This window comes from Hyla sarda, chromosome 9, assembly GCF_029499605.1.
Source record: "Hyla sarda isolate aHylSar1 chromosome 9, aHylSar1.hap1, whole genome shotgun sequence".
NCBI lineage: Eukaryota > Metazoa > Chordata > Amphibia > Anura > Hylidae > Hyla > Hyla sarda.
The window spans coordinates 171066585-171092369 of NC_079197.1; the positions used below are offsets into that span (position 1 = coordinate 171066585).

General features: G+C 41.7%; 1 protein-coding gene and 1 long non-coding RNA gene across 2 annotated transcripts in view; one reads left to right on the plus strand and one right to left on the minus strand.

Moving 5' to 3' along the window:
• LOC130291006 (H-2 class II histocompatibility antigen, E-S beta chain-like) overlaps window positions 1-25785 on the plus strand; it is a 59836-nt gene that overhangs the window by 16384 nt on the left and 17667 nt on the right. Inside the window, exon 2 of the mRNA XM_056539326.1 lies at window positions 4370-4642. Within this exon, the coding sequence (XP_056395301.1) occupies window positions 4370-4642 (273 nt within the window). The remainder of the gene's footprint in view (window positions 1-4369; window positions 4643-25785) is intronic.
• Window positions 13212-25785, minus strand: part of LOC130291009 (uncharacterized) — a 64694-nt gene continuing 52120 nt past the window's right edge. The window contains exon 3 of the long non-coding RNA XR_008847763.1: window positions 13212-14572. This is a non-coding gene — a long non-coding RNA (uncharacterized LOC130291009). The remainder of the gene's footprint in view (window positions 14573-25785) is intronic.

Genomic DNA, 25785 nt, shown 5'->3' on the forward strand with positions numbered 1-25785 from the left:
GGGGGGGGGGGGCGGTGGGTGGCGCGGGGGGCAGGGCATTATCGGATTATCGGCAAGGTAATTGCAGATACCGATAACGCCCAAAATCGTGAATATCGGCCGATAATATCGGCCAAACCGATAATCGGTCGATCCCTAGCTATTATTGTAATTGTACACATGTAATGGTAGAGATTTATCAAAACCAGTCCAGGAGAAAAGTTGCTGAGTTGCCCATAGCAACCAATCAGATCGCTACTTTCATTTTTGGAAAGGCCTGTGAAAAATTAAAGAAGCAATCTGATTGGTTGCTATGGGCAACTGCACCACTTTACCTCAGAACAGATTTTGATAAATCTCTCCCAATGTGTGTATGTATATGTGTATCCACTGTGTGGGTCACTATATGGGTATATGCTCTTCAGGAGACTGGGAAAGCTGGGTGACATCCAGTACCCTGTGCAGGGCTCACACTATTTCCCCAGCTTTATGTGTACTGAAGTGTCACACTAGTATTCTGCCATTCAGGAGTCTTAGTGCAGGACCTACAGTACTTCCCAAGCTTTATAAGTCTCCTGAATGGCAGACTACTAGTGTGACATCTGGTACTTTATGTCTTCAATACGGCTGCCTCACCAGACAGATATTCCCTTCAGGAGACTGGGAAAGAAGTACTATAAGCCCTGCACTCTGTACTGTTTGTCACCCAGCTTTCCAAGTCACCAGAAGCCCTTACCCCAGAAGTGATGCTGTCTGTCCTCCCTCCACTTGTCACTTGCCGCTGTACCGTCTCCCTGCCTCCGCTTTCATCGCCCCTCACACTAACTCTGTGACACCACAGCTCACCATGCTTCTCTGCTCCCCTTCTTTCCTCAATCACCTGGCAGGTGTTGAAATAGGTATCAGGGACATTTGCACGAGTACAAGACCTCATGTAAATGTCCTGTAACAGCAATGATACCGATATCGGAACATCACTACTATCTTCTGTGAGGAGCACTATATTCTGATCACACTACTGTGGGGACTATTAGGGGGTCACCACTGTGCGGGGCACTATTTATGGGGAAACTACTGTGTCAGAGCACTTTTATGGGGGTAACTACTGTGTGTGGCCACTATTGGGGGGCAATCTACTGGATGGGGGGACTATTAGGAGAGTAACTACTCTGTGGGGGCACTAATATTATGTGAGGCACAAAAGGAGGCATTATCACAGTGTGGAGCACTAAGGATAGAAAGTCTGTATAGGTGCAGGAAGAAGGAAAAGTGCAGAGCCTAAAATGTTTGTCTGACAGATTCTGCGGAAACGAGTCTCCTGGAAGAAGTCGCCATCTAGGCCTGGAGGGAAAATAAAGTAACTACTCCGGGTTTTATTCAGTATCAGTATATTCGTTCACTGTGTGGTGGTAATGTATAATAATGATGTGGCAGTATTATTTCTCCTTTGTGTAGTGGTATTAATCTTAATGTGGTATTAGTAGACTAATTTTGTTTGGTATTATGTGGGGTTGGTGGGTGGGGGGGGGGGGGGTCCAGGTTTTGTGAAAAGGTCGGTCTATAGTAGCTCATCCGCCACTGCATGTATATCAGCTATATTTAAATGTGTCTATAGGTGTATTTACATGTACAGTACTTATATTGAAATCTGCAGCATAAAATCTGCAGCTTCAAATCCTGTGTATCAAATATGGGCAGAATACTGCGCATGTGAATGCACCCTAGAAATATGTGTAGAATTTCTTAGGGAAAAGTTTTGCACTTTGCTCTGGTATATTACAATTCACAGCTTGATTCTGGATCCATAGTGCAAGAAACAATTGCTGTCAAATCTTATACCGCAGTATTTGATAGAAATAGCCGGACTTATCCCTGAGGACCAGGAAAACTCATTTGTTCCTTTGATCTGATGATCAGTAGGGTCTCAGCAGCTGGACCCCCACTTTTTGAATAAAAGATGATTTACAGACCCCTTTTTTAATTCCTTTACATGCCAAAATATGGCCGTTTTGTGACTTGTCATGCTGCACGTAATTAAGAGGATTTTTTCCGCTTTTGGTAAGGTGGGGGGGGGGTACTCCAATGTAAAACAATTATTTAAAATCAACTGGTGCCAGAAAGTTAAACAGAGTTGTAAATTACTTCTATTTAAAAATCTTAATCCTTCCAGTACTTATCAGCTGTTTGTATACTACAAAGGAAGTTCTTTTCTTTTTTAATTTCTTTTCTATCTGACCACAGTGCTCTCTGCTGACACCTCTGTTTGTTTCAGCAACTGTCCAGAGTAGGAGAGGTTTGCTATGGGGATTTGTTTCTACTGTTCCTGACATGGACAGAGGTGGCAGTAGGGAGCACTGTGGTCACACAGAAAAGAAATTAAAAAAGAAAAGAATTTCCTCTGTAGTATACAGCTGCTAATAAGTACTGGAAGGATTAAGATTTCTAAATAGAAGTAATTTAAAAATCTGTTTAACTTTCTGGCACCAGTTGATTAAAAAAAATAGTTTTCCATTGGAGTACCCCTTTAAGGACAGATCACGGCGGGTGTCACTCCTGACACCCGCTGTGATCTTCCTGTATAATGTATAGATGCAGCGGCCGCTCTTCTCTGGTCCCTTGCACTGACGTATATACACCTATTCATATTTCCCGCAGAGAGTTGTGATTGGCTGAACCATCCGGCCAATCACAGCTCTCTGCGGGAAATATGAATCAATGATGTGAAGAACTTCATATCACAGTGTACGGTGCAGGGAAGCGGAGAAGTGCGGCCCTGCTGCCCGCTTCTATACATTATATAGGAGGATCTCAATGGGTGTCAGAAGTGATTATAAAAAATATATTATTTTTACAATTAAATGGCCCCTTTCTACATTTTTATTATTGTCGGCTACATTATGAGTTCCCTGCCCGCCCACATAAATTGGTCCCTGTTTAAAAATGAATTCAAATTTAATTACAAAAAATATAAATTTCGTTAAATACAAGGCCAGTTTCACATGGCAGAATTTCTGCGCTGAATTCTGCATGAATTTATAGCCCATTCACTTCATTGGAATTCTTACAGCAGAAATTCTGCTGTGTGAATGGAACAGCGGAATCCCATTGAAGTGTATTGGCTATAAATTAATGCAGAATTCAGCGCAGAAATTGGTCAGGATCATTTCGATGTCAAGGTACATTCACACCTACAGAAGCAAGGTTTAAGTTGTAGCAGGTTTTTCGCAGCAGGTTGTCTGTGGCTGGTCTTCTGCAGCAGAAAATCTACAGCAGATTACTTAAAGGGGTATTCCAGGCAAAAACTTTTTTACATATATCAACTGGCTCCAGAAAGTTAAACAGATTTGTAAGTTACTTCTATTAAAAAATCTTAATCCTTTCATTACTTATGAGCTTCTTAAGTTAAGGTTGTTCTTTTCTGTCTAAGTGCTCTCTGATGACACGTGTCTCGGGAAACGCCCAGTTTAGAAGGGGTTTGCTATGGGGATTTGCTTCTAAACTGGGCGTTTCCCGAGACAGGTGTCATCAGAGAGGACTTAGACAGAAAAGAACAACCTTAACTTCAGAAGCTCATAAGTACTGAAAGGATTAAGATTTTTTAATAGAAGTAATTTACAAATCTATTTAACTTTCTGGAGCCAGTTGATATATAAAAAAAAAGTTTTTGCCTGGAATACCCCTTTAATTTTAACGTTCCTTGAGAAAGTCATTCTGACGAAACGTACATTGGAACAAGTGGTGACTGGGTGAGTGATATGTTTACTATGCTGGGCTGATACTTGCTGTATTGTTATATGGAGAAGGCGATGTAGGGAGGACATTAGTCCCTTATATACAGTGCATTTTACTCCATGTGTATATTAGTGCAATATTAGGCATAGAACAATATTTCTCCCCCCACTTTGTTATTCTATATCATTACTGCTTTTTTACATGTAAATATTATTGTGAGACACCTAATAGTCCCACCAAATTGTGTTTTTATAGTGTGGCTGTTTCCTGTATATTGTGTTGTATTGATAATAAAGGTTTTCAAGTGTACTCTCTTTTCTAGAAGTGTTCATTTTAACAGGGTCTTTCCACTGTGGAAAATCTGCCATGGGAAACTTTCCGTACATCCTGGATGCACCTGAGAATGTATTTACTGGGAGGGATTCATTTATATTGTTCAGCTGTAAAATAAGATTGTGATTACCAAATAGTCCAGTAGAGGGAGCTCCAGGGAATGTCTCCGGCCTTCTCACAGCGCTGACTCTCTGTGGTGTATCCCAGGCTACCATTGGGTTTGACCCGTTCCTACAATTGCTGTGTGACTCCCGCCATCCTGCTGCTCCTGTACTGAACATTACAATATAATCTTCTCACACCTCTTATCTGTTCTTATTCACAGATGTCAGAGATTTTGTAGAATCAATGACCGGTGAATGTCACTATGTGAACGGGACTCAGCGGGTGCGGTTTATGCACAGATACATCTACAATCAGGAGGAGTATGTTTACTTTGACAGCGATGTCGGGAAATTCATAGCAAAGAACGAGCTCTGGAGAATTGTGGCAGATTCCTGGAACAATAATCCGGATATCATAGAGCAGGAGAGGAGCGCGGTGGAGAGATGTAAATATAACTATGGAGTCTTACACAGCTTCACTGCTGACCGGAGAGGTGAGACCCTGTATATACTGTATTATACAGCACATATTACATGTAGGATATAATAATAATATATACAGTATCACTGGTGACCGGAGAGGTGAGACCCCTGTATATACTGTATTATACAGCACATATTACATGTAGGATATAATAATAATATATACAGTATCACTGGTGACTGGAGAGGTGAGACCCCTGTATATACTGTATTATACAGCACATATTACATGTAGGATATAATAATAATATATACAGTATCACTGGTGACTGGAGATGAGACCCCTGTATATACTGTATTATACAGCACATATTACATGTAGGATATAATAATAATATATACAGTATCACTGCTGACCGGAGAGGTGAGTCCCCTGTATATACTGTATTATACAGCACATATTACATGTAGGATATAATAATAATATATACAGTATCACTGGTGACCGGAGAGGTGAGTCCTCTGTATTTACTGTATTATACAGCACATATTACATGTAGGATATAATAATAATATATACAGTATCACTGGTGACCGGAGAGGTGAGTCCCCTGTATATACTGTATTATACAGCACATATTACATGTAGGATATAATAATAATATATACAGTATCACTGCTGACCGGAGAGGTGAGTCCCCTGTATATACTGTATTATACAGCACATATTACATGTAGGATATAATAATAATATTTACAGTATCACTGGTGACCGGAGAGGTGAGTCCTCTGTATTTACTGTATTATACAGCACATATTACATGTAGGATATAATAATAATATTTACAGTATCACTGCTGACCGGAGAGGTGAGACCCCTGTATATACTGTATTATACAGCACATATTACATGTAGGATATAAAGGAGATATAATAATAATATATACAGTATCACTGCTGACTGGAGAGGTGAGTCCCCTGTATATACTGTATTATACAGCACATATTACATGTAGGATATAATAATAATATATACAGTATCACTGGTGACCGGAGAGGTGAGACCCCTGTATATACTGTATTATACAGCACATATTACATGTAGGATATAAAGGAGATATAATAATAATATATACAGTATCACTGGTGACCGGAGAGGTGAGACCCCTGTATATACTGTATTATACAGCACATATTACATGTAGGATATAATAATAATATATACAGTATCACTGGTGACTGGAGAGGTGAGACCCCTGTATATACTGTATTATACAGCACATATTACATGTAGGATATAATAATAATATATACAGTATCACTGGTGACTGGAGAGGTGAGACCCCTGTATATACTGTATTATACAGCACATATTACATGTAGGATATAAAGGAGATATAATAATAATATATACAGTATCGCTGGTGACTGGAGAGGTGAGACCCCTGTATATACTGTATTATACAGCACATATTACATGTAGGATATAAAGGAGATATAATAATAATATATACAGTATCGCTGGTGACCGGAGAGGTGAGTCCCTGTATATACTGTATTATACAGCACATATTACATGTAGGATATAATAATAATATATACAGTATCACTGGTGACTGGAGAGGTGAGTCCCCTGTATATACTGTATTATACAGCACATATTACATGTAGGATATAAAGGAGATATAATAATAATATATACAGTATCACTGGTGACTGGAGATGAGACCCCTGTATATACTGTATTATACAGCACATATTACATGTAGGATATAATAATAATATATACAGCTTCACTGCTGACCGGAGAGGTGAGACCCCTGTATATACTGTATTATACAGCACATATTACATGTAGGATATAAAGGAGATATAATAATAATATATACAGTATCACTGGTGACTGGAGAGGTGAGACTCCTGTATATACTATATTATACAGCACATATTACATGTAGGATATAAAGGAGATATAATAATAATAATAATAATATATACAGTATCACTGGTGACTGGAGAGGTGAGTCCCCTGTATATACTGTATTATACAGCACATATTACATGTAGGATATAAAGGAGATATAATAATAATAATAATAATATATACAGTATCACTGGTGACTGGAGAGGTGAGACTCTTGTATATACTGTATTATACAGCACATATTACATGTAGGATATAAAGGAGATATAATAATAATATATACAGTATCACTGGTGACTGGAGAGGTGAGTCCCCTGTATATACTGTATTATACAGCACATATTACATGTAGGATATAAAGGAGATATAATAATAATATATACAGTATCACTGGTGACTGGAGAGATGAGACCTCTGTATCTACTGTATTATACAGCACATATTACATGTAGGATATAAAGGAGATATAATAATAATATATACAGTATCACTGGTGACTGGAGAGGTGAGTCCCCTGTATATACTGTATTATACAGCACATATTACATGTAGGATATAAAGGAGATATAATAATAATATATACAGTATCACTGGTGACCGGAGAGGTGAGTCCCCTGTATATACTGTATTATACAGCACATATTACATGTAGGATATAAAGGAGATATAATAATAATATATACAGTATCACTGGTGACTGGAGAGATGAGTCCCCTGTATATACTGTATTATACAGCACATATTACATGTAGGATATAAAGGAGATATATTAATAATATATACAGTATCACTGGTGACCGGAGAGGTGAGACCCCTGTATATACTGTATTATACAGCACATATTACATGTAGGATATAATAATAATATATACAGTATCACTGGTGACTGGAGAGGTGAGTCCCCTGTATATACTGTATTATACAGCACATATTATATGTAGGATATAAAGGAGATATAATAATAATAATATATACAGTATCACTGGTGACTGGAGAGATGAGACTCCTGTATATACTGTATTATACAGCACATATTACATGTAGGATATAAAGGAGATATAATAATATATACAGTATCACTGGTGACTGGAGAGGCGAGTCCCCTGTATATACTGTATTATACAGCACATATTATATGTAGGATATAAAGGAGATATAATAATAATATATACAGCTTCACTGCTGACCGGAGAGGTGAGTCCCCTGTATATACTATATTATACAGCACATATTACATGTAGGATATAAAGGAGATATAATAATAATATATACAGTATCACTGGTGACTGGAGTGGTGAGTCCCCTGTATATACTATATTATACAGCACATATTACATATAGGATATAATAATAATATATACAGTATCACTGGTGACCGGAGAGGTGAGTCCCCTGTATATACTGTATTATACAGCACATATTACATATAGGATATAATAATAATATATACAGTATCACTGGTGACCGGAGAGGTGAGTCCCCTGTATATACTGTATTATACAGCACATATTACATGTAGGATATAAAGGAGGAGACATAATAATAATATATACAGTATCACTGGTGACCGGAGAGATGAGACCTCTGTATATACTGTATTATACAGCACATATTACATGTAGGATATAATAATAATATATACAGTATCACTGGTGACCGGAGAGATGAGACCTCTGTATCTACTGTATTATACAGCACATATTACATGTAGGATATAAAGGAGACATAATAATAATAATAACTAGGGATGTCCCGATACCATTTTTTTAAGACCGAGTAAGAGTACTGATACTTTAATTCTAGTACTCGATGATACCAAGTACGAGTACTTATATTTTTTACTTTATTTACTTTAGTTTTCCCCGTTCTGCCCACCCACAATAGGCGGGGCAGAACGGGGAAACGACGGGGACCGAACGCCGAAGATCCACTTACCCGTCGGTGGAAGCTGCGGGACGGGAGCGGCGGCGGTGATCGGCGCGGGCGGCGATGTCGTGCGGCAGAAGAGGACGGCTCCCTGGATCCGACGGAAGCCGGTAAGTTGCCTAGCAACATCTAGAGGGCTACAGTCTGAGACTGTAGCCCTCCAGATGTTGCAAAACTACAACTCCCAGCATGCCCAGACAGCTGCTGGGCATGGTGGGAGATGCAGTTTTGCAACAGCTGGAGGTCTACAGTTTAGAGATCACTGCACGGTGATCTTTATACTGTATTACTCTAGATCTTGCAAAACTACAACTCAATTTAGCCAAACAACAATACGGCAAACAATAAGCGCCGTATGTAGGTTCCGGGGGTACCGATATATAACCAAAAACAAAGAGACCCTCAATACTAATATTATTTCAAAAAGTATAACAATCTTTATTAGACAATATAAAACAAACAATTAAAAATAATTAAAAGGCAGAAGATGACCTTAAGCAGGAGACAACAAGTGCCAGTGGACCTGGTATGGGCGATGTAGGTATTCAGTCAAGAGCATACACAATGTAAAACTGGCACGGCTGCAAACATATAATATAGTATAATATAGATATAATATCAAACATACATCAGTATGACATAGGGAGCAGCAATGCAGTATAACAGTCATAAATAGGGACCCAAGATGAGTGATACCTTTAGGTATCACTCATCTTGGGTCCCTATTTATGTCTGTTATACTGCATTGCTGCTCCCTATGTCATACTGATGTATGTTTGATATAATATAGTATAATATAGATATAATATGTTTGCAGCCGTGCCAGTCTTACATTGTGTATGCTCTTGACTGAATACCTACATCGCCCATACCAGGTCCACTGGCACTTGTTGTCTCCTGCTTAAGGTCATCTTCTGCCTTTTAATTATTTTGAATTGTCTGTTTTATATTGTCTAATAAAGATTGTTATACTTTTTGAAATAATATTAGTATTGTGGGTCTCTTTGTTTTTGGTTATAAAACTACAACTCCTAGCATGCCCACATAGCTGTTTGCTGTCCGGGCATGCTGAGATTTGTAGTTTTGCAACATCTGGAGGTCCACAGTTTGGAGATCACAGTGCAGTGGTCTCTATCCGTAGCCCTCCAGATATTGCAAAACTGCAAATCCCAGCATGCCGAAACAGCTGTCTTGGCATGCTGGTAGTTGTAATTGCGATCCCTCCAGCTGTTGCATAACTAGATCTCCCAGCATGCCCTTCGGCGATCAGTACATGCTGGGAGTTGTAGTTTCCCAACAGCTATAGGCACACTGGTTGGAAAATACTGAGTTAGGTAACAGAACCTAACTGAAGGTTTTCCAACCAGTGTGCCTCCAGCTGTTGCAAAACTACAACTCCCAGCATGCACGGTCTGTCAGTACATGCTGGGAGTAGTAGTTTTGAAACAGCTGGAGGTTTGCCCCCCCCCCCCCCCCCCATTTGTAAACGCACATGGCCCCCGACTTCTATTCCAACCAAATTCTGTCTTCAAAAGCTCAATGGTGCTCCTTCTCTTCTGAGCATTGTAGTGCGCCAGCAGATCACGTGATGTCCACACATTGGGTATTTCCATACTCAGAAGAAATGGGATTACACATTTTGGGGGTCATTTTCTCCTATTACCCCTTGTAAAAATATAATTAATTAATATATGTAATATTTACACATCCAACTTTAGCAAAAAGTCGTCAAACACCTGTGAGGTTTTAAGGCTCACTGTACCCCTTGTTGTGTTCCTTGAGGGGTGTAGTTTCTAAAATAGTATGTGTTTTTTTTGTTTTTGTTTTTTTTTTTGCGGTTCTGGCACCATAGGGGCTTCCTAAATGCGACATGCCCTCCAAAAACCATTTCAGCAAAATTTGCTTTTCAAAAGCCAAATGTGACTCCTTCTCTTCTGAGCAGTGTAGTGCACCAGCAGAGCACTTGATGTCCACACTTGGGGTATTTCCATACTCAGAAGAGATGGGGTTACAAATTTTGGTGGGCATTTTGTCCTATTATCCCTTGTAAAAATTTAACATTTTGGGGAAAACTAGCATTTTAATGGAAAAAAAAAATCATTTACACATCCAACTTTAACAAAAAGTCGTCTAACACCTGTGGGGTGTTAAGGCTCACTGGACCCCTTGTTACGTGCCTTGAGGGATGTAGTTTACAAAATAGTATGCCATGTGTTTTTTTTTTTGTTTTTTTTTTTTGTTTTTTTTTTGCTGTTCTGGCACCATATGGGCTTCCTAAATGTGACATGCCCCACAAAAACCATTTAAAAAAAACTCACTCTCCAAAATCCCATTGTCGCTCCTTCCCTTCTGAGCCCTCTACTGCGCCCGCCGTACACTTGACATACACATATGAGGTATTTCCTTACTCGAGAGAAATTGGGTTACACATTTTAGGAAGATTTCTCTCCTTTTACCCCTTGTAAAAATTCAAAAACTGGGTCTACAAGAACATGCGAGTGTAAAAAATGAAGATTTAGAATTTTCTCCTTCAATTTGCTGCTATTCCTGTGAAACACCTAAAGGGTTAACAAACCTTTTTGAATGTCATTTTGAATACTTTAAGGGGTGCAGTTTTTATAATGGGGTCATTTGTGGGGTATTTCTAATATGAAAGCCCTTCAAATTCACTTCAAAACAGAACTGGTCCCTGAAAAATTTAGATTTTGAAAATTTTGTGAAAAATTTGAAAATTGCTGCTGAACTTTGAAGCCCTCTGATCTCTTCCAAAAGTAAAAAACAGGTCAACGTTATGATGCAAACATAAAATAGACATGTTGTATATGTGAATCAATATATAATTTATTTGGAATATTAATTTTCCTTTATAAGCAGAGAGCTTCAAAGTTAAAAAAAAAGCAAAATTTTCTATTTTTTCATCAAATTTTGGAATTTTTCACCAAGAAACGATGCAAGTATCGACAAAATTTTACCACTAACGTAAAGTAGAATATGTCACGAATAAAACAATCTCGGAATTAGAATGAAAGGTAAAAGCATCCCAGAGTTATTAATGCTTGAAGTGACAGTGGTCAGATGTGCAAAAAATGGCCAGGTCCTACAGTGAAAATTGGCTGGGTCCTTAAGGGAATCTGACCCCAGGGTGACGCGGTTTCTGGCGCTGTTTACCGTATGATATGTGGGTCCTTGTTGTGTACAATGGAGGCGGCTGCTGTAGTATGAGCCAAGATTTCTCTCTTCTCCATTGGGCAGAACAGGGAATTTGCATTTGCGTCAAGACCGATGTCCACATGGTGAGAAGCGGTAGAAACCGGGTCACCTGACCTATCTACCTATAAATTCAAGTTAGTGCAGGTGTCTCTGCTGTAAGTTTGTCTTTAACCCCTTAAGGACCAAGGGCGTACAGGTACGTCCTTGGTCCTGCTCTCCTGATATAACGCGGGGTTACACAGTAACCCCGCGTCATATCACGGCGGGCCCGGCGTCATAGTGAAGCCGGGACCCGCCTCTAATAGCGCGCAGCGCCGATCGCGGCGCCGCACGCTATTAACCCTTTAGCCGCGCGCTCAGAGCTGAGCATCACGGCTAAAAGCGAAACCGAAAGTGGCCGGCTAGCTCAGTCGGGCTGTTCGGGATAGCTGACAGGACAGCTGCCAGGACAGCGGGAGGGCTCCTACCTGCCTCCTCGCTGTCCGATCGCCGAATGACTGCTCAGTGCCTGAGATCCAGACATGAGCAGTCATGCGGCAGAATCATCGATCACTGGTTTCTTATGAGAAACCAGTGATCAATGATGATCAGTGTGTGCAGTGTTATAGGTCCCTATGGGATAACAATGATCAGTGTGTGCAGTGTTATAGGTCCCTATGGGATAACATTGATCAGTGTGTGCAGTGTTATAGGTCCCTATGGGATAACAATGATCAGTGTGTGCAGTGTTATAGGTCCCTATGGGATAACAATGATCAGTGTGTGCAGTGTTATAGGTCCCTATGGGACCTATAACACTGCAAAAAAAAAGTGAAAAAAAAGTGAATAAAGATCATTTAACTCCTCCCCTATTAAAAGTTTGAATCACCCCCCTTTTCCAATAAAAAAAGAAAACCGTGTAAATAAAAATAAACATATATGGTATCACCGCGTGTGGAAATGTCCGAATTATAAAAATATATCATTAATTAAACCGCTCGGTCAATGGCGTGCGCGCAAAAAAATTCCAAAGTCCAAAATAGTGCATTTTTGGTCACTTTTTATATAATTTAAAAATGAATAAAATGCGATCAATAAGTCCTATCAATGCAAAAATGTTACCGTTAAAAACGTCAGATCACGGCGTAAAAAAATGAGCCCTCATACCGCCCCATACACGGAAAAATAAAAAAGTAATAGGGGTCAGAAGATGACAATTTTAAACGTATTAATTTTCCTGCATGTAGTTATGATTTTTTCCAGAAGTCCGACAAAATCAAACCTATATAAGTCGGGGATCATTTTAATCGTATGGACCTACAGAATAATGATAAGGTGTCATTTTTACCGAAAAAATGTACTACGTAGAAACGGAAGCCCCCAAAATTACAAAACGGCGTTTTTTTCAATTTTGTCGCACAATGATTTTTTTTTCAGTTTCACCGTAGATTTTTGGGCAAAATGACTGACGTCATTAGTAGCGGCCCCCTCCTTGCAGGCAGCTCACCTTCTCGGGTCAGGTGCTGATGCTGCCGCTCTGCTGCCCCGTTCCACCTGTCCTCCGGTCCGCATCGTGTCGTCCTATGGGGGAACATGTGACATACACGTCAGTCTGCTTCCTGTGAAGCGTTACGCTGGGCGCAGGGGAGGAGGCGGGGAGGAGGAGACGCCCAGTTTTGTTTCAATTTCTGTTGTGAACTGAGGTACAGAGTGGAAGAAGGCAGAGAGAAGTGTGCGGTGATCTGAGGAGGCCATAAGCTAATAAGAAGTCTAATCCTACAGCCACGGATCTCCTGAGGAAAATCCCCTACGCTCAGGTGAACGTCAGTGCGTAGCAGTAAACACTAAACCCTGGGGAAGAAAGTCAGTAGTCTTCAGTCTGCAGCACCAAAGTTAGCGTGGATTGTCATTTAGCACAAGTCAGTCACCATACACCACAAACTTCAAGTCCCAGCAAGGCAATAGGATTCCTTGGTTTACTTTGCACCTCCCTGTGCACCATTCTATGCTGTAAATATTTTACCATCTATCCTGCCCCAGTAAAGACAGTTCTCCGTAACATTGTATCGGAGTATTTATTGCCACGTGCCTACCTCAGGAGAAGCTGTCAGAAACCTCTGACCGTGGATAGGCTAACAGTGCCCTGGCGTAACAAAACTGTTAATTTCACGTTATCACAATATTACATGTAGGATATAAAGAAGGAGACAATAATAATCATCATCATAATATAGATATTATAATTGGTGACCAGACATGAGACTTTTGTATACATCGATGGATTATCAGGTGGTCACACAGGGTTGCCAAATGGTAATCCACTGCTGGAACCCGCCAATTGTGTGCAAAGTTATAGAGGAGCTGTTTCCAGGTGGGCTGTGGGACTCAGTGTCATTGTTAGGGAAGTCTGTCAAAGGGACTTTAATGCGATGTCATAGAGTTTCTAATTAATATATATATTACGAGCTCGGAGAAATGACTGACACAGACACTGTGTGTTCAAAATCAGTTCTATTGAGGTGGGGGCAGGACCCCCTTATATATGGTACAAGTAGAAAAAACAAGTAAGGTGATGTCATATACATGATACAATACTTAATTAATACAAGATGTGCACAGTGGGGCCTCTATCGATTCCTATAGAAAGGGGCCCTTGTTATGGGTAGAGGCCCTCTTATGGGTATAGAAAAGTCTCCAGGAATTCCTTGGTTGCCTCTAGGACCATAGTCTATCTGAGAGGTAATACATAGTTCAAATATGGTTGAAAATGGACAACATGGCCGCTTAAACCAATTTTTCATTATTATTCTCTCACAATTCCCCCATTTTGAAGCTAGGAAAATGGCAGCAGTGTTGATATTGAAGGTACTTCAGAGGCTCTACACCGCCGTCTGCCGGACTTTCGATTACATGCTTCGGTGCTTCACCGGATTCCCACCACTGTTCCATTTTCCTTTAGCTTCTGAAATATAAAGAAACAAGTGAAAGCATCATTTGAAATACAGGGGTAACCGTTTTACTTGATGTTTAATCCTACAATAAACCCATATATTAATAAAACACAAGAAGACAAAAAACAAGAATAATATAGTCATGGGGCCAAACAGGAAATGGCTGATTTTAGTAGCCGTCGGCGACCAACCACTAAATATGTGGTACCAATGGTGAGCTGTTTCATCCTTAATAGATGAAGCTAATCCTAGAACCTGATCTTTGTCCATATAGGCAGACACTAAGCTGTCCTGTAAGGTGTGATGATATTTATTTATGTGTTTTCTTACATGTTCGGCGTCTTGTAACAAATTATGCAATTTAGATAAGTCGTAGATATATGTAGGTAATTCAGTAAAGGAGGGAAGAGTTATGTTTACGAGTATAAACAAGCGTATATCATCTTCAAACAAGAAAGTCTCATTTTCCCAATATAATACATGAACACCTGATATACACCCTGAGAAGGGAGCAGTAAGATTAAGGGGGATGAGAGTTTCATTATCATTACTGACCAGACACACTTGTCGAGGACCTACCTCAATAAAATGGTTTCCCACAGTGACCGGAGTTCTGTAGAACTTACATATGTTACTTTCATGTTGTAACAGACAAGGTTCATAAACCTCAGTTCCTTCACCACAAACTTTACCCATATTAGCCTCATTACACAAGGATAAATCATGTGTCTTGTTCTTTCCATCCAAATATTTACCCAAAATTTCAGGATACCAGAATTCTGAAGGACTGTTTTCTGTAGTGATAAGTAGAGGTATGGGAATCAATCTACACATTACAGTAGTTTTTCCCGGTTTTACATGGTAGGCCTCAAAGTGTCCTGCACACCATCTATCTTCACATATGACATCTTTACCATGTGTTTCAAACCAGATATCAGATTTACTCAAATGTGGAAAATATTTAACCCATTCATTATAATTTCCAGACATTAAAGCCATTTGAGCTTTTGTCTTTTGTGTGTGATAATATATGATATTCAGAGAACACATAGTTTGATTAATAAAATAAGCAGAAGTATTCCATAAATCCAAAGCAGTAATCACAGACATATTAACCCCTTCAGGACCAAGCCCATTTTGGCCTTAAGGACCAGAGCGTTTTTTGCACATCTGACCACTGTCACTTTAAACATTAATAACTCTGATGCTTTTAGTTATCATTCTGATTCCGAGATTGTTTTTTCGTGACATATTCTACTTTAACATGGTGGTAAATTTTTGTGGTAACTTGCATCCTTTCCTTGTGAAAAATCCAAAAATTTGATGAAAAATTTGAACATTTTGCATTTTTCTAACTTTGAAGCTCTCTGCTTGTAAGGAAAATGTATATTACAAATAAAAAAATTTTTTATTCACATATACAATATGTCTACTTTATGTCTGAATCATAAAAGTGACGAGTTTTTACTTTTGGAAGACACCAGAGGGCTTCAAAGTTCAGCAGCAATTTTCCAATTTTTCACAAAATTTTCAAACTCACTATTTTTCAGGGACCAGTTCAGGTTTGAAGTGGATTTGAAGGGTCTTCATATTAGAAATACCCCACAAAAGACCCCATTATAAAAACTGCACCCCCCAAAGTATTCAAAATGACATTCAGTCATCATTTTAACCCTTTAGGTGTTTCACAGGAATAGAAGCAAAGTGAAGGAGAAAATTCACAATCTTCATTTTTTACACTCGCATGTTCTTGTAGACCCAATTTTTTAATTTTTACAAGGGGTAAAAGGAGAAAATGTATACCTATATTTGTAGCCCAATTTCTCTCAAGTAAGCACATACCTCATATGTCTATGTAAAGTGTTCGGTGGGCGCAGTAGAGGGCTCAGAAGGGAAAGAGTGATAAGGGGATTTTGGAGAGTACGTTTTTCTGAAATGGTTTTTGGGGGGCATGTTGCATTTAGGAAGCCCCTATGGTGCCAGAACAGCAAAAAACCCTCACATGGCATACCATTTTGGAAACTAGACCCCTTGAGGAACATAACAAGGAATAAAGTGAGCCTTAATACCCCACAGGTGTTTCACGACTTTTGCATATGTAAAAAAAAAATTTTTTTTTTCACTAAAATGTGTGTTTCCCCCCAAATTTCACATTTTTCCAAGGGTTAATAGCAGGAAATACCCCCCAATATTTGTAACCCCTTCTCTTCTGAGTATGGAGGTACCCCATAAGTTGACCTGAAGTGCACTATGGGCGAACTACAACGCTCAGAAGAGAAGGAGTCATATTTGGCTTTTTGAGAGCAAATTTTGCTCGGGGGGCATGTCACATTTAGGAAGCCCCTATGGTGCCAGAACAGCAAAAAAAAAAAACACATGGCATACCATTTTGGAAACTAGACCCCTTGAGGAATGTAATAAGGAATAAAGTGAGCCTTATTACCCCACAGGTGTTTCAGGACTTTTGCATATGTAAAAAAATAAATAAAAATTTTCCACTAAAATGTGTGTTTCCCCCCTAATTTCACCTTTTTGCAAGGGTTAATAGCAGAAAATACCCCCCAAAATTTGTAACCCCATCTCTTCTGAGTATGGAGGTACCCCATAAGTTGACCTGAAGTGCACTATGGGCGAACTACAATGCTCAGAAGAGAAGGAGTCATATTTGGCTTTTTGAGAGCAAATTTTGCTCGGGGGGCATGTCGCATTTAGGAAGCCCCTATGGTGCCAGAACAGCAAAAAAAAAACACATGGCATACCATTTTGGAAACTAGACCCCTTGAGGAATGTAATAAGGAATAAAGTGAGCATTTGCCCCCCACTGGTGTCTGACAGATCTTTGGAACAGTGGGCTGTACAAGTTTTCATTTTCACGGACCACTGTTCCAAAGATCCGTCAGACACCAGTGGGGTGTAAATTCTCACTGGACCCCTCATTACATTCCGTGAGGGGTGTCGTTTCCGAAATGGGGTCACATGTGGGGTTTTGTTTTTTTTGCGTTTGTCAAAACCGATGTAACAATCAGCCACCCCTGTGCAAATCACCTCAAATGTACATGGTGCGCTCTCCCTTCTGGGCCTTGTTGTGCGCCCCCAGAGCCCTTTGCGCTCACATATGGGGTATCTCTGTAGTCGGGAGAAATTGCGTTACAAATTTTGGGGGGCTTTTTTCCCTTATACCTCTTGTGAAAATGTAAAGTATAGGGCAACATCAGCATGTTAGTGTAAAAAATAAAAAATGTTTACACTAACATTCTGGTGTAGACCCCAACATTTCCTTTTCATGAAGGGTTAAAGAAGAAAAAGCCCCCCAAACCTTGTAACGCAATTTCTCCCGAGTACAGCGATACCCCATATGTGACCCTAAACTGTTGCCCTGAAATACGACAGGGCTCCAAAGTGAGAGCGCCATGTGCATTTGAGGGGGGGGGGGGGGGTTTGCACCAGCTGTTGCAAAACCACAACTCCCAGCATGCATGGTCTGTTGCATGCTGGGAGTCATAGTTTTGCAACAGCTGGAGGCACACAGGTTAGGAAACACTGAGTTAGAAACAGACAATGTTTCCCAACCAGTGTGTCTCCAGTTGTTGCAAAACTACAACTCCCAGCATGCCCAGACAGCTGAAGGGCATGCTGGGAGTTGTACTTCGGCAACATCTGAAGGGCCAGATGTTGCTGAACTAAAACGCCCAGCATGCCTGGACAGTCAGTGCATACTGGGAGTTGTAGTTTTGCAACAGCTGGAAGAGCACAGATTGGAGACCATTATACAATGGTCTCCAAACTGGGGCCCTCCAGATGTTGCAAAACTACAACTCCCAGCATGCATGGTCAGTTAGTGCATGTTGGGAGTTATAGTTTTGCAACAGCTGGAGGCACACAGGTTAGGAAACACTGAGTTAGAAACAATGTTTCCCAACCTGTGTGTCTCCAGTTGTTGCAAAACTACAACTCCCAGCATGCCCAGACAGCTGAAGGGCATGCTGGGAGTTGTAGTTCGGCAACATCTGAAGGGCCAGATGTTGCTGAACTAAAACGCCCAGCATGCCTGGACAGTCAGTGCATGCTGGGAGTTGTAGTTTTGCAACAGCTGGAAGAGCACAGATTGGAGACCATTATACAATGGTCTCCAAACTGGGGCCCTCCAGATGTTGCAAAACTACAACTCCCAGCATGCCCAGACAGCCAAAGGCTGTCTAGGCATGCTGGGAGTTGTAGTTTTCAGAATCCTAGAAGCAGCAGTGAAGATCTTCACTGCTGCCTCTGAGGACTACATACTTACACGTCGCTGCTCGTCCACGTGGCCGGTCCTGCCGCTGCTCCTCGGTCCCGCCGCTGCTCCAGGTAAGTCCGCCGGTCCCCACGTGTTCCCCCCGAATGCCGCAGGTCCCCGCGAGCCCCTGCAGCCTTCGTCCCCCGTTCTGCCCGACTTCCAGGGGCGGGCAGTGCGGGGGATCTGAACTTTCACCCCAGATCACTGTGATTGGTCCACAGGGACCAATCACAGTGATCGCTGACCAGGACCATCAATGGATGGTCCTGGGGGTGAAGCAGAAGTTGTCCCCTGCTGGAAACAGCGGGACTTCTGCCAGTTAACCCGTGCGATGCTGCGCATCGCCGGGTTAACTGAATGTCATTTATAAACGCCGGGATGCGCGAACGCACTGCACAACCCGGCGTTTATATATGCCATTCTGCGGGAAGGGGTTAAACATTGTTAACTCATGATCTTCTATTTGTAGCGGCTGCTGATGCATATTAATGCTTGTTGGATACCATTTACTTGATATTACTAATGCATCACTTATGTGACCGCCCGCCCTCATCCATTTATTTTGTATAGTCTCCATCTGTATACTATTCATTATTCCCATCCCGGTTCCTGCCCCTCCTAGTAGAGTGTCATACCATTCTCTTTTTACCCGGGGGCACTTTGGAATGTCAGGGAAAGAAAGATTAAAGGTAGTAAGAACCTTTTGTTGACTTATAGAGACATTAATACAGGTGCGAGGAGAAGGTATTAGTACAGAAGTGTTAAAGGTGGGAGGCTCTATTCTCACTATATGTAAGTTGAATACAAATCAAGTACGGTTAACGATGATACTCTGATTTGTGCAACTATACATTCCTAGCCCAGTTATTTCTGTGAACTTGGCTATGTGATTGCATTGTATACAAGCATTTACCATTGTGGGAGGATCATTTTCATCATCCCACCTACAGCACTTCATTGGGGTTATATTTGTTGTCCAATTAAAAGTTATCATGACATTTGATTTAGTCGTTATCATATATGTTCCCACTTTTATCCTATATACACCATCATGCCCTTGTATTGTGCCATTACCTACATTACATGCCTGATTGGGTGGACATGTGTAATTTCCCTCAGTTCGGGACTTGGTGTCATTTTTCCACCACAACACTACTTTTGTTGCACCCCTCTCCTCTTTGACTGGGACCGCTGGTGTCCATGAGGTGGACAGTGAGACCAGCCATATTATGAATACTATACAGATGACCACCTTCATTCCTCAGGTGTCAGAACCTTTTTGCAATGTGACGCGTGAACCCAGGTGGGCTTTCCTTCAAGCTTCACAGAAGTGGCAGTAGTCAGCAGGACTTGAAATGGACCATCAAACCGAGGATCAAGAGATTTCCTCAAGTGTCTCTTGACGACTACCCAGTCTCCTGGATGTAGGTCATGTGTTCCCTCTAGGTTATCTGGATCAGGGATAGAAGAGAATACTTGATCATGTGTTACTTTCAGTCTCTTTTGTAAGGCCTGCACATGTGAGGTCAATACTCCATGTTTGTGTTGCATTTGCTGAGGAAAATACAGGCCTAGCCTGGGTACGCTCCCAAACAACACTTCATAAGGGGACAAGCCTGTCTTCCTCTTCGGTGTGTACCTAACTGAAAACAATGCCAGGGGTAAACACTCTGTCCAGGGTTTCCTGCATTGCTTTTTGGATTTTTAGTTTTAATGTTCCATTCAGGCGTTCCACCTTCCCACTGCTTTGTGGATGATAGGGAGTATGGTAGGCCTGAGTCACTCCTAGGTCAGACATTATGTTTTGCATAACATCTCCTGTGAAATGAGACCCTCTGTCTGACTCAATTACTTCTGGGACCCCATACCTACAGATAACTTCATTCATAAGTTTCTTTGCTGTGTTACCTGCAGTGGCCTCGGTCACAGGAAAAGCTTCTGGCCAACCAGAGAACAGGTCAATACACACTAGTACATATTCATACTTCCCCACAGGAGGAAGTTGAATATAGTCAATTTGTAACCTCTGAAACGGGTAGAGTGGCTTGGGGGTGTGTTTCTGGGGTACTTTTACCTTGACTCCTGGATTGTGCACTGCACAGATCAGACAGGACTGTACAAAGGATGCTACCATGGTTGACATGCCTGGAGCAATCCAGGACTTGTTTATCAGATCCATCATGGCACCCTTTGACAGATGAGTCTTACCATGGGCCACCTGGGCCATTACCGGATACAATGCTTTAGGAAGACAGACTCTATTTGCGGTGCGCCAGATGCCATCCTGCTCGGAGGCACCCTGTTTTAGCCACTGGTCTTTCTCACCTTTCGAGGCTTGTTTCATCAGCTGTTTCAGCGTGCCTGTCTGCAAATCTTCTTGACTTGCCACATACACAGGCTGGGCTTCTGATTTCCAGGGTTTCAGGGCCCACCAGTTTTGCGGTGCGGTCCGCGAGGTCGTTACCCTTGGCCTCTGGAGTGCCTGCCTTAGTGTGTGCTTTTACCTTAACCACTGCAACCTTTTCAGGCAACAGTAGTGCATCCATGAGTTCTTTGACAGCTTGACCATTTTTAATAGGCTGACCGGCTGACGTGAGGAAGTTCCTAGCCTTCCATAAAACCCCAAAATCATGGGCTATGCCAAAAGAATAACGGGAGTCTGTGTAAATGTTGGCTGTGGTCCCCTGTGCCACCCTACAGGCCTTAGTAAGCGCCCTCAGCTCGGCCTCTTGGGCTGACATGTGAGGTGGTAAAGCCTGCGCTTTTATGACTGTGTGCACTTACCACAGCGTATCCGGTATGGAACCGTCCATCTTCCCCTTGTAACCTTGAACCATCTACAAATAACTCAAATTCAGGATTAGTTAGAGGGGTTTCTTGTACATTTGCAAAACCTACTGTCTCTTGTTGCATTAAAGCTACACAATCATGAGGGTAATTTGCGTCAAACAAATCTTCTTCAGTAAGAGAATTTTCAAAAAGTGAGGACCCATTATCCCCCTCCCCTCCCCCATTTGAATCTTGCAAATCGACTGCGAGGAGAGTGGCAGGATTCAATGTAGTACAACGTTGAAATGAAATGTTTGGTGGCATCAATAAGGCACATTGTAGTCTGATTTGCCTTGCTAGAGACAAATATTTTGGTTGTACCTGTGTCAGTATGCCTTGAATGTCATGTGGTGTGAGCACTACCAAAGGATAAGTAAGTACAATATCTGAGGCTTTGTCTACCATGGCCTGGACTGCTGCAACTGCCCTGACACATGGGGGCGCTCCTCTGGCCACAGGATCGAGTCTAGCAGAGTAGTAGCCCAGAGGGCGGGGCTTCCCACCATGCTTTTGAGTGAGAACCGCAGTGGCATGTCCAGCAATTTCAGTACAGAAAAGGGAGAATGGTAGATCATAATTTGGAATTCCTAAAGCAGGAGAGGAAAGAATAGCAAGTTTCAGTGAGTGGAAATTGTCCACTGCTTCAGAAGTGAGTGTGAAAGGAGTAGATGGTAGACAGTCATAGAGAGGTTGCATTAGTAAGGAAGCTGAACGTATCCAAGGTCTACAGTAGGATACCAGACCTAGAAAAGTGCGTAAGCCAGAAACAGAAGTAGGTGGTTTTAGTTTGCTGACAGCCTGTTTCCTTTCTTCTGTGAGGTGTTTAGCACCGTGACTAATACAATGACCCAGGAAGATGACCTTATCCTGGCAAAATTGTAGCTTTTCCTTGGAAGCCTTGCACCCGAGTCTGCTAGGAATGTAAGAAGACTCAAGATGGCAGTCTTACATTGCTCCTCTGTGGGTGCACAGACAAGCAAGTCATCCACATATTGTAACAAGACCACACCATCTGGCATTCCCCAGCCCTCCAGCACAGACTTAAGAGCCTGAGAATACATGTTAGGTGAATTGTGAGCTCCCTGCGGCAAAACAGTCCAAGCATACTGTTTGCCTTTAAAAGTAAAGGCAAAGAGATACTGGCAATCAGGGTGGAGGCCAACGCTAAAGAAGGAGTTGGAGAGGTCCACAACAGAAAAGCAGGTTGCATCAACAGGTACTTGTGACAACAGAGTATGTGGATTTGGTACAACAGGAGTGTCAAGCACTGTCACCGCATTGATTAGACGAAGATCATGAACCATGCGGTAGCTAGTGGGTTGACCTGGTTGAGTTTTCTTTTTGACTGGGAACAAAGGTGTGTTTGCAGGTGATGTAATTTCCACTAGTGCCCCAGCTTTCAGGTAGTCTTGAATTTGCTGTTCAATTGCTGATTCCTGTGCCATACTCAAAGAATACTGCCTGACCCTCGGAAGTGATGCGCCTGGTTTTAGGTGCAGCATCATTGGGGGTACATTCATTCTGCCTATGTCTGTCTTGGAGGTGGCCCACAAAGTTTCGGGGACCCCCCCAAGACAGGACACAAGGTCTTCCCTAACCATAAAGGTAGGTACTGGGTCTTTGAGAGAGGCAGTCATGGCACAGAAAACCTCACTATGTGTTGCACTAAAATTCACTGATGCAGTTCCGTCAGTATGAAATTGTATGTTAGTGCCCAGTGCTTGTAGGAGGTCAGTGCCTAGTATATTGACAGGTATGTCCTCGCTCACTAGAAGTTTTGTGACAAGTTGTTGATCTCTGAATGTGATTTTTGTAGGAAATGTTTCAGGGAGATGTGTAGGTCTTCCCTCTACCCCCACTATTGTCTGAGTATTTTGTGACAAGGCATGCTGTGGAACATGTTTCTTCTGAATTATACTTGTGGCTGCCCCCGTGTCCACTAGAAAAGAGAGATTGTCACCAAAGATATTTCCCTCTATCTGGACTGAGGTACCCTCCCCCACTGAAGACATTATGGGGACGGGGTTGCCTACTTCCTATTGGTAATTTACAATTTGTTGTCGTGCAGCCTGAGAGTTTTGCTGATTCTGCACTGTCCCATTCTGCTTGTCCCTCTGCAGCTTCCTACATTCCCTTTTAAAATGTCCTGGTTTTCCACAATAATGACAAGTGAAGTTATGCTTAAGTCGAGTACCGGTGCCGGCTCCGGTATTTTGACTAGCATACAATACTTCCTTTGTTCCCTTCTTTATCATTTTTGTATTCTGTTCTAACCCTCTTGTTGTTCGGAGCAAGTCCATTGGAGAGGCAGATCTCCATTCGGGCTTGCAATCCTGCAGTCTCACTTTTATGGGGGGCTGTAGTCCCTCCACAAAAGCCATTGTGAGCATTGCTTCTCCTATAGCTCCAGTTCTATCATAACCCAGATCTTTCCATCTCTGTTGGAGTTTGTAGAAAAACTGTTCTACTCCCTCTGCCTTTTCCTGGATTATATTAGCAAGTGACAGGGAGGTTTCTTTCAATTTTTCTTCTGCCCAATTCTTCAACCCCCTGCAGAACTCTCTCCCTGAATCTAACCCTTCCATATTATATTCACTAGGTTGGCCTACTTTTTCCACTATTGTATGTAAAAGCATTTTGTCCCGTAGCTTCTCCTGCTTTTAAGATTAAAAGAGGTTGCAGATCCTTCCATGTAGCTGAATAAGTTACCTGGATCTACTTCATTGCCCTTGCAAATGGCATAGGGCGTTCTACGGGGTCAGGGAGCTGTTGCACTATGGACAGATGTTCTTGGGGTGTCCAAGGTTTATAAATCTCTCGAGTGGTAAAATTCCCAGGGGTTTGCCTGATTGGGGACATTTGTGGAGGAGACCTTATGGTAGTAGTATCAACTCCAGCTGCTTCTTCTTCCCCATGTAAGTCTAGTTGTGGCATTGATTGTATTTGCCCTGGTACATAAGTCTCTCTCCTTAGCACAGGATAAATTCCCTTTGCACGGGGGCGCGATGCTCCACAGTTGGAGCAAGTATCCCTCCAGTCTGGATTCTGTAGGTCACAGACCACACAGATCCATCCCTGGGGGTGACACTGAACGCTTGGGGCAGAGGAAGTCTGTCCTGGTGCAGAGACTGGCTGCGTCTTATAGGGAGGGGGCTGTGTACTCCCTTCTTCCAAGGCTGCATAGTAAACTACACGCTTCCCCTTTCTGACTTCATATCTTCCTTCCTTTACATCCCTACTTACATCTTCCCATGCTATTGACATATCTGTTAAGCCTTCATCTTTTAACCATCCCTCATACTGCTGCCTGAACTTGGACCAGAGATCCAAATCCAGAACCCCTTTTGGATCACATCCCACTTTCTCTAGTAACTTTTTACAAGCTTTCCCACCTGAGTCCTTCCCTTTCCTTTCCTGTACTATCTGCATGGCTGTCTTCCACTTAACTGGTATCTTTTTGCTGAAGAAGTTCCCCATCTTCTTCTTCTTCTATCCCCGGTTCACTGTCTCTATTATTCCTGACTGCACTAGTGCAAATTCCGCCCTGTGAGTCTAATTCCTGACTTGACCCAAATTCCCGAGTAAGTCTAATTCCTTTACCTGAGAGCAGTTAGGGGGTTCAGGGGTTTAGTTTCCCCTTTCCTAGCTTCCTGTGCTATTTTCCAGAAAAGATAACCCATAAGCAGAAAGAACAATCCCATACAGATACATGCAGTTACAATGTCTAGCTCATATGACATGGCTCTTTCTCATTGTGTGTTCTTACAGACCAGAAGCATATATATATATATATATATATATATATATATATATCTCAAGAAGGCATGCACACACCTACCCTCTGGACAGAAAGCAAAGGTACCTCAGGAAACACAGATAAGATTGGTAAGATAAAGTCCTACCTTGACAAGCGCTTGAGATCTGTGGTTCCAGTGGTCTCCTGCCTTCCGCTAGGTCCAGGGGGATGATGCTGCAGCTCTGCTCTTGATGTCTTCTGGCCCCACGTTGGGCGCCAGTTGTTAGGGAAGTCTGTCAAAGGGACTTTAATGCGATGTCATAGAGTTTCTAATTGATATATATATATTACGAGCTCGGAGAAATGACTGACACAGACACTGTGTG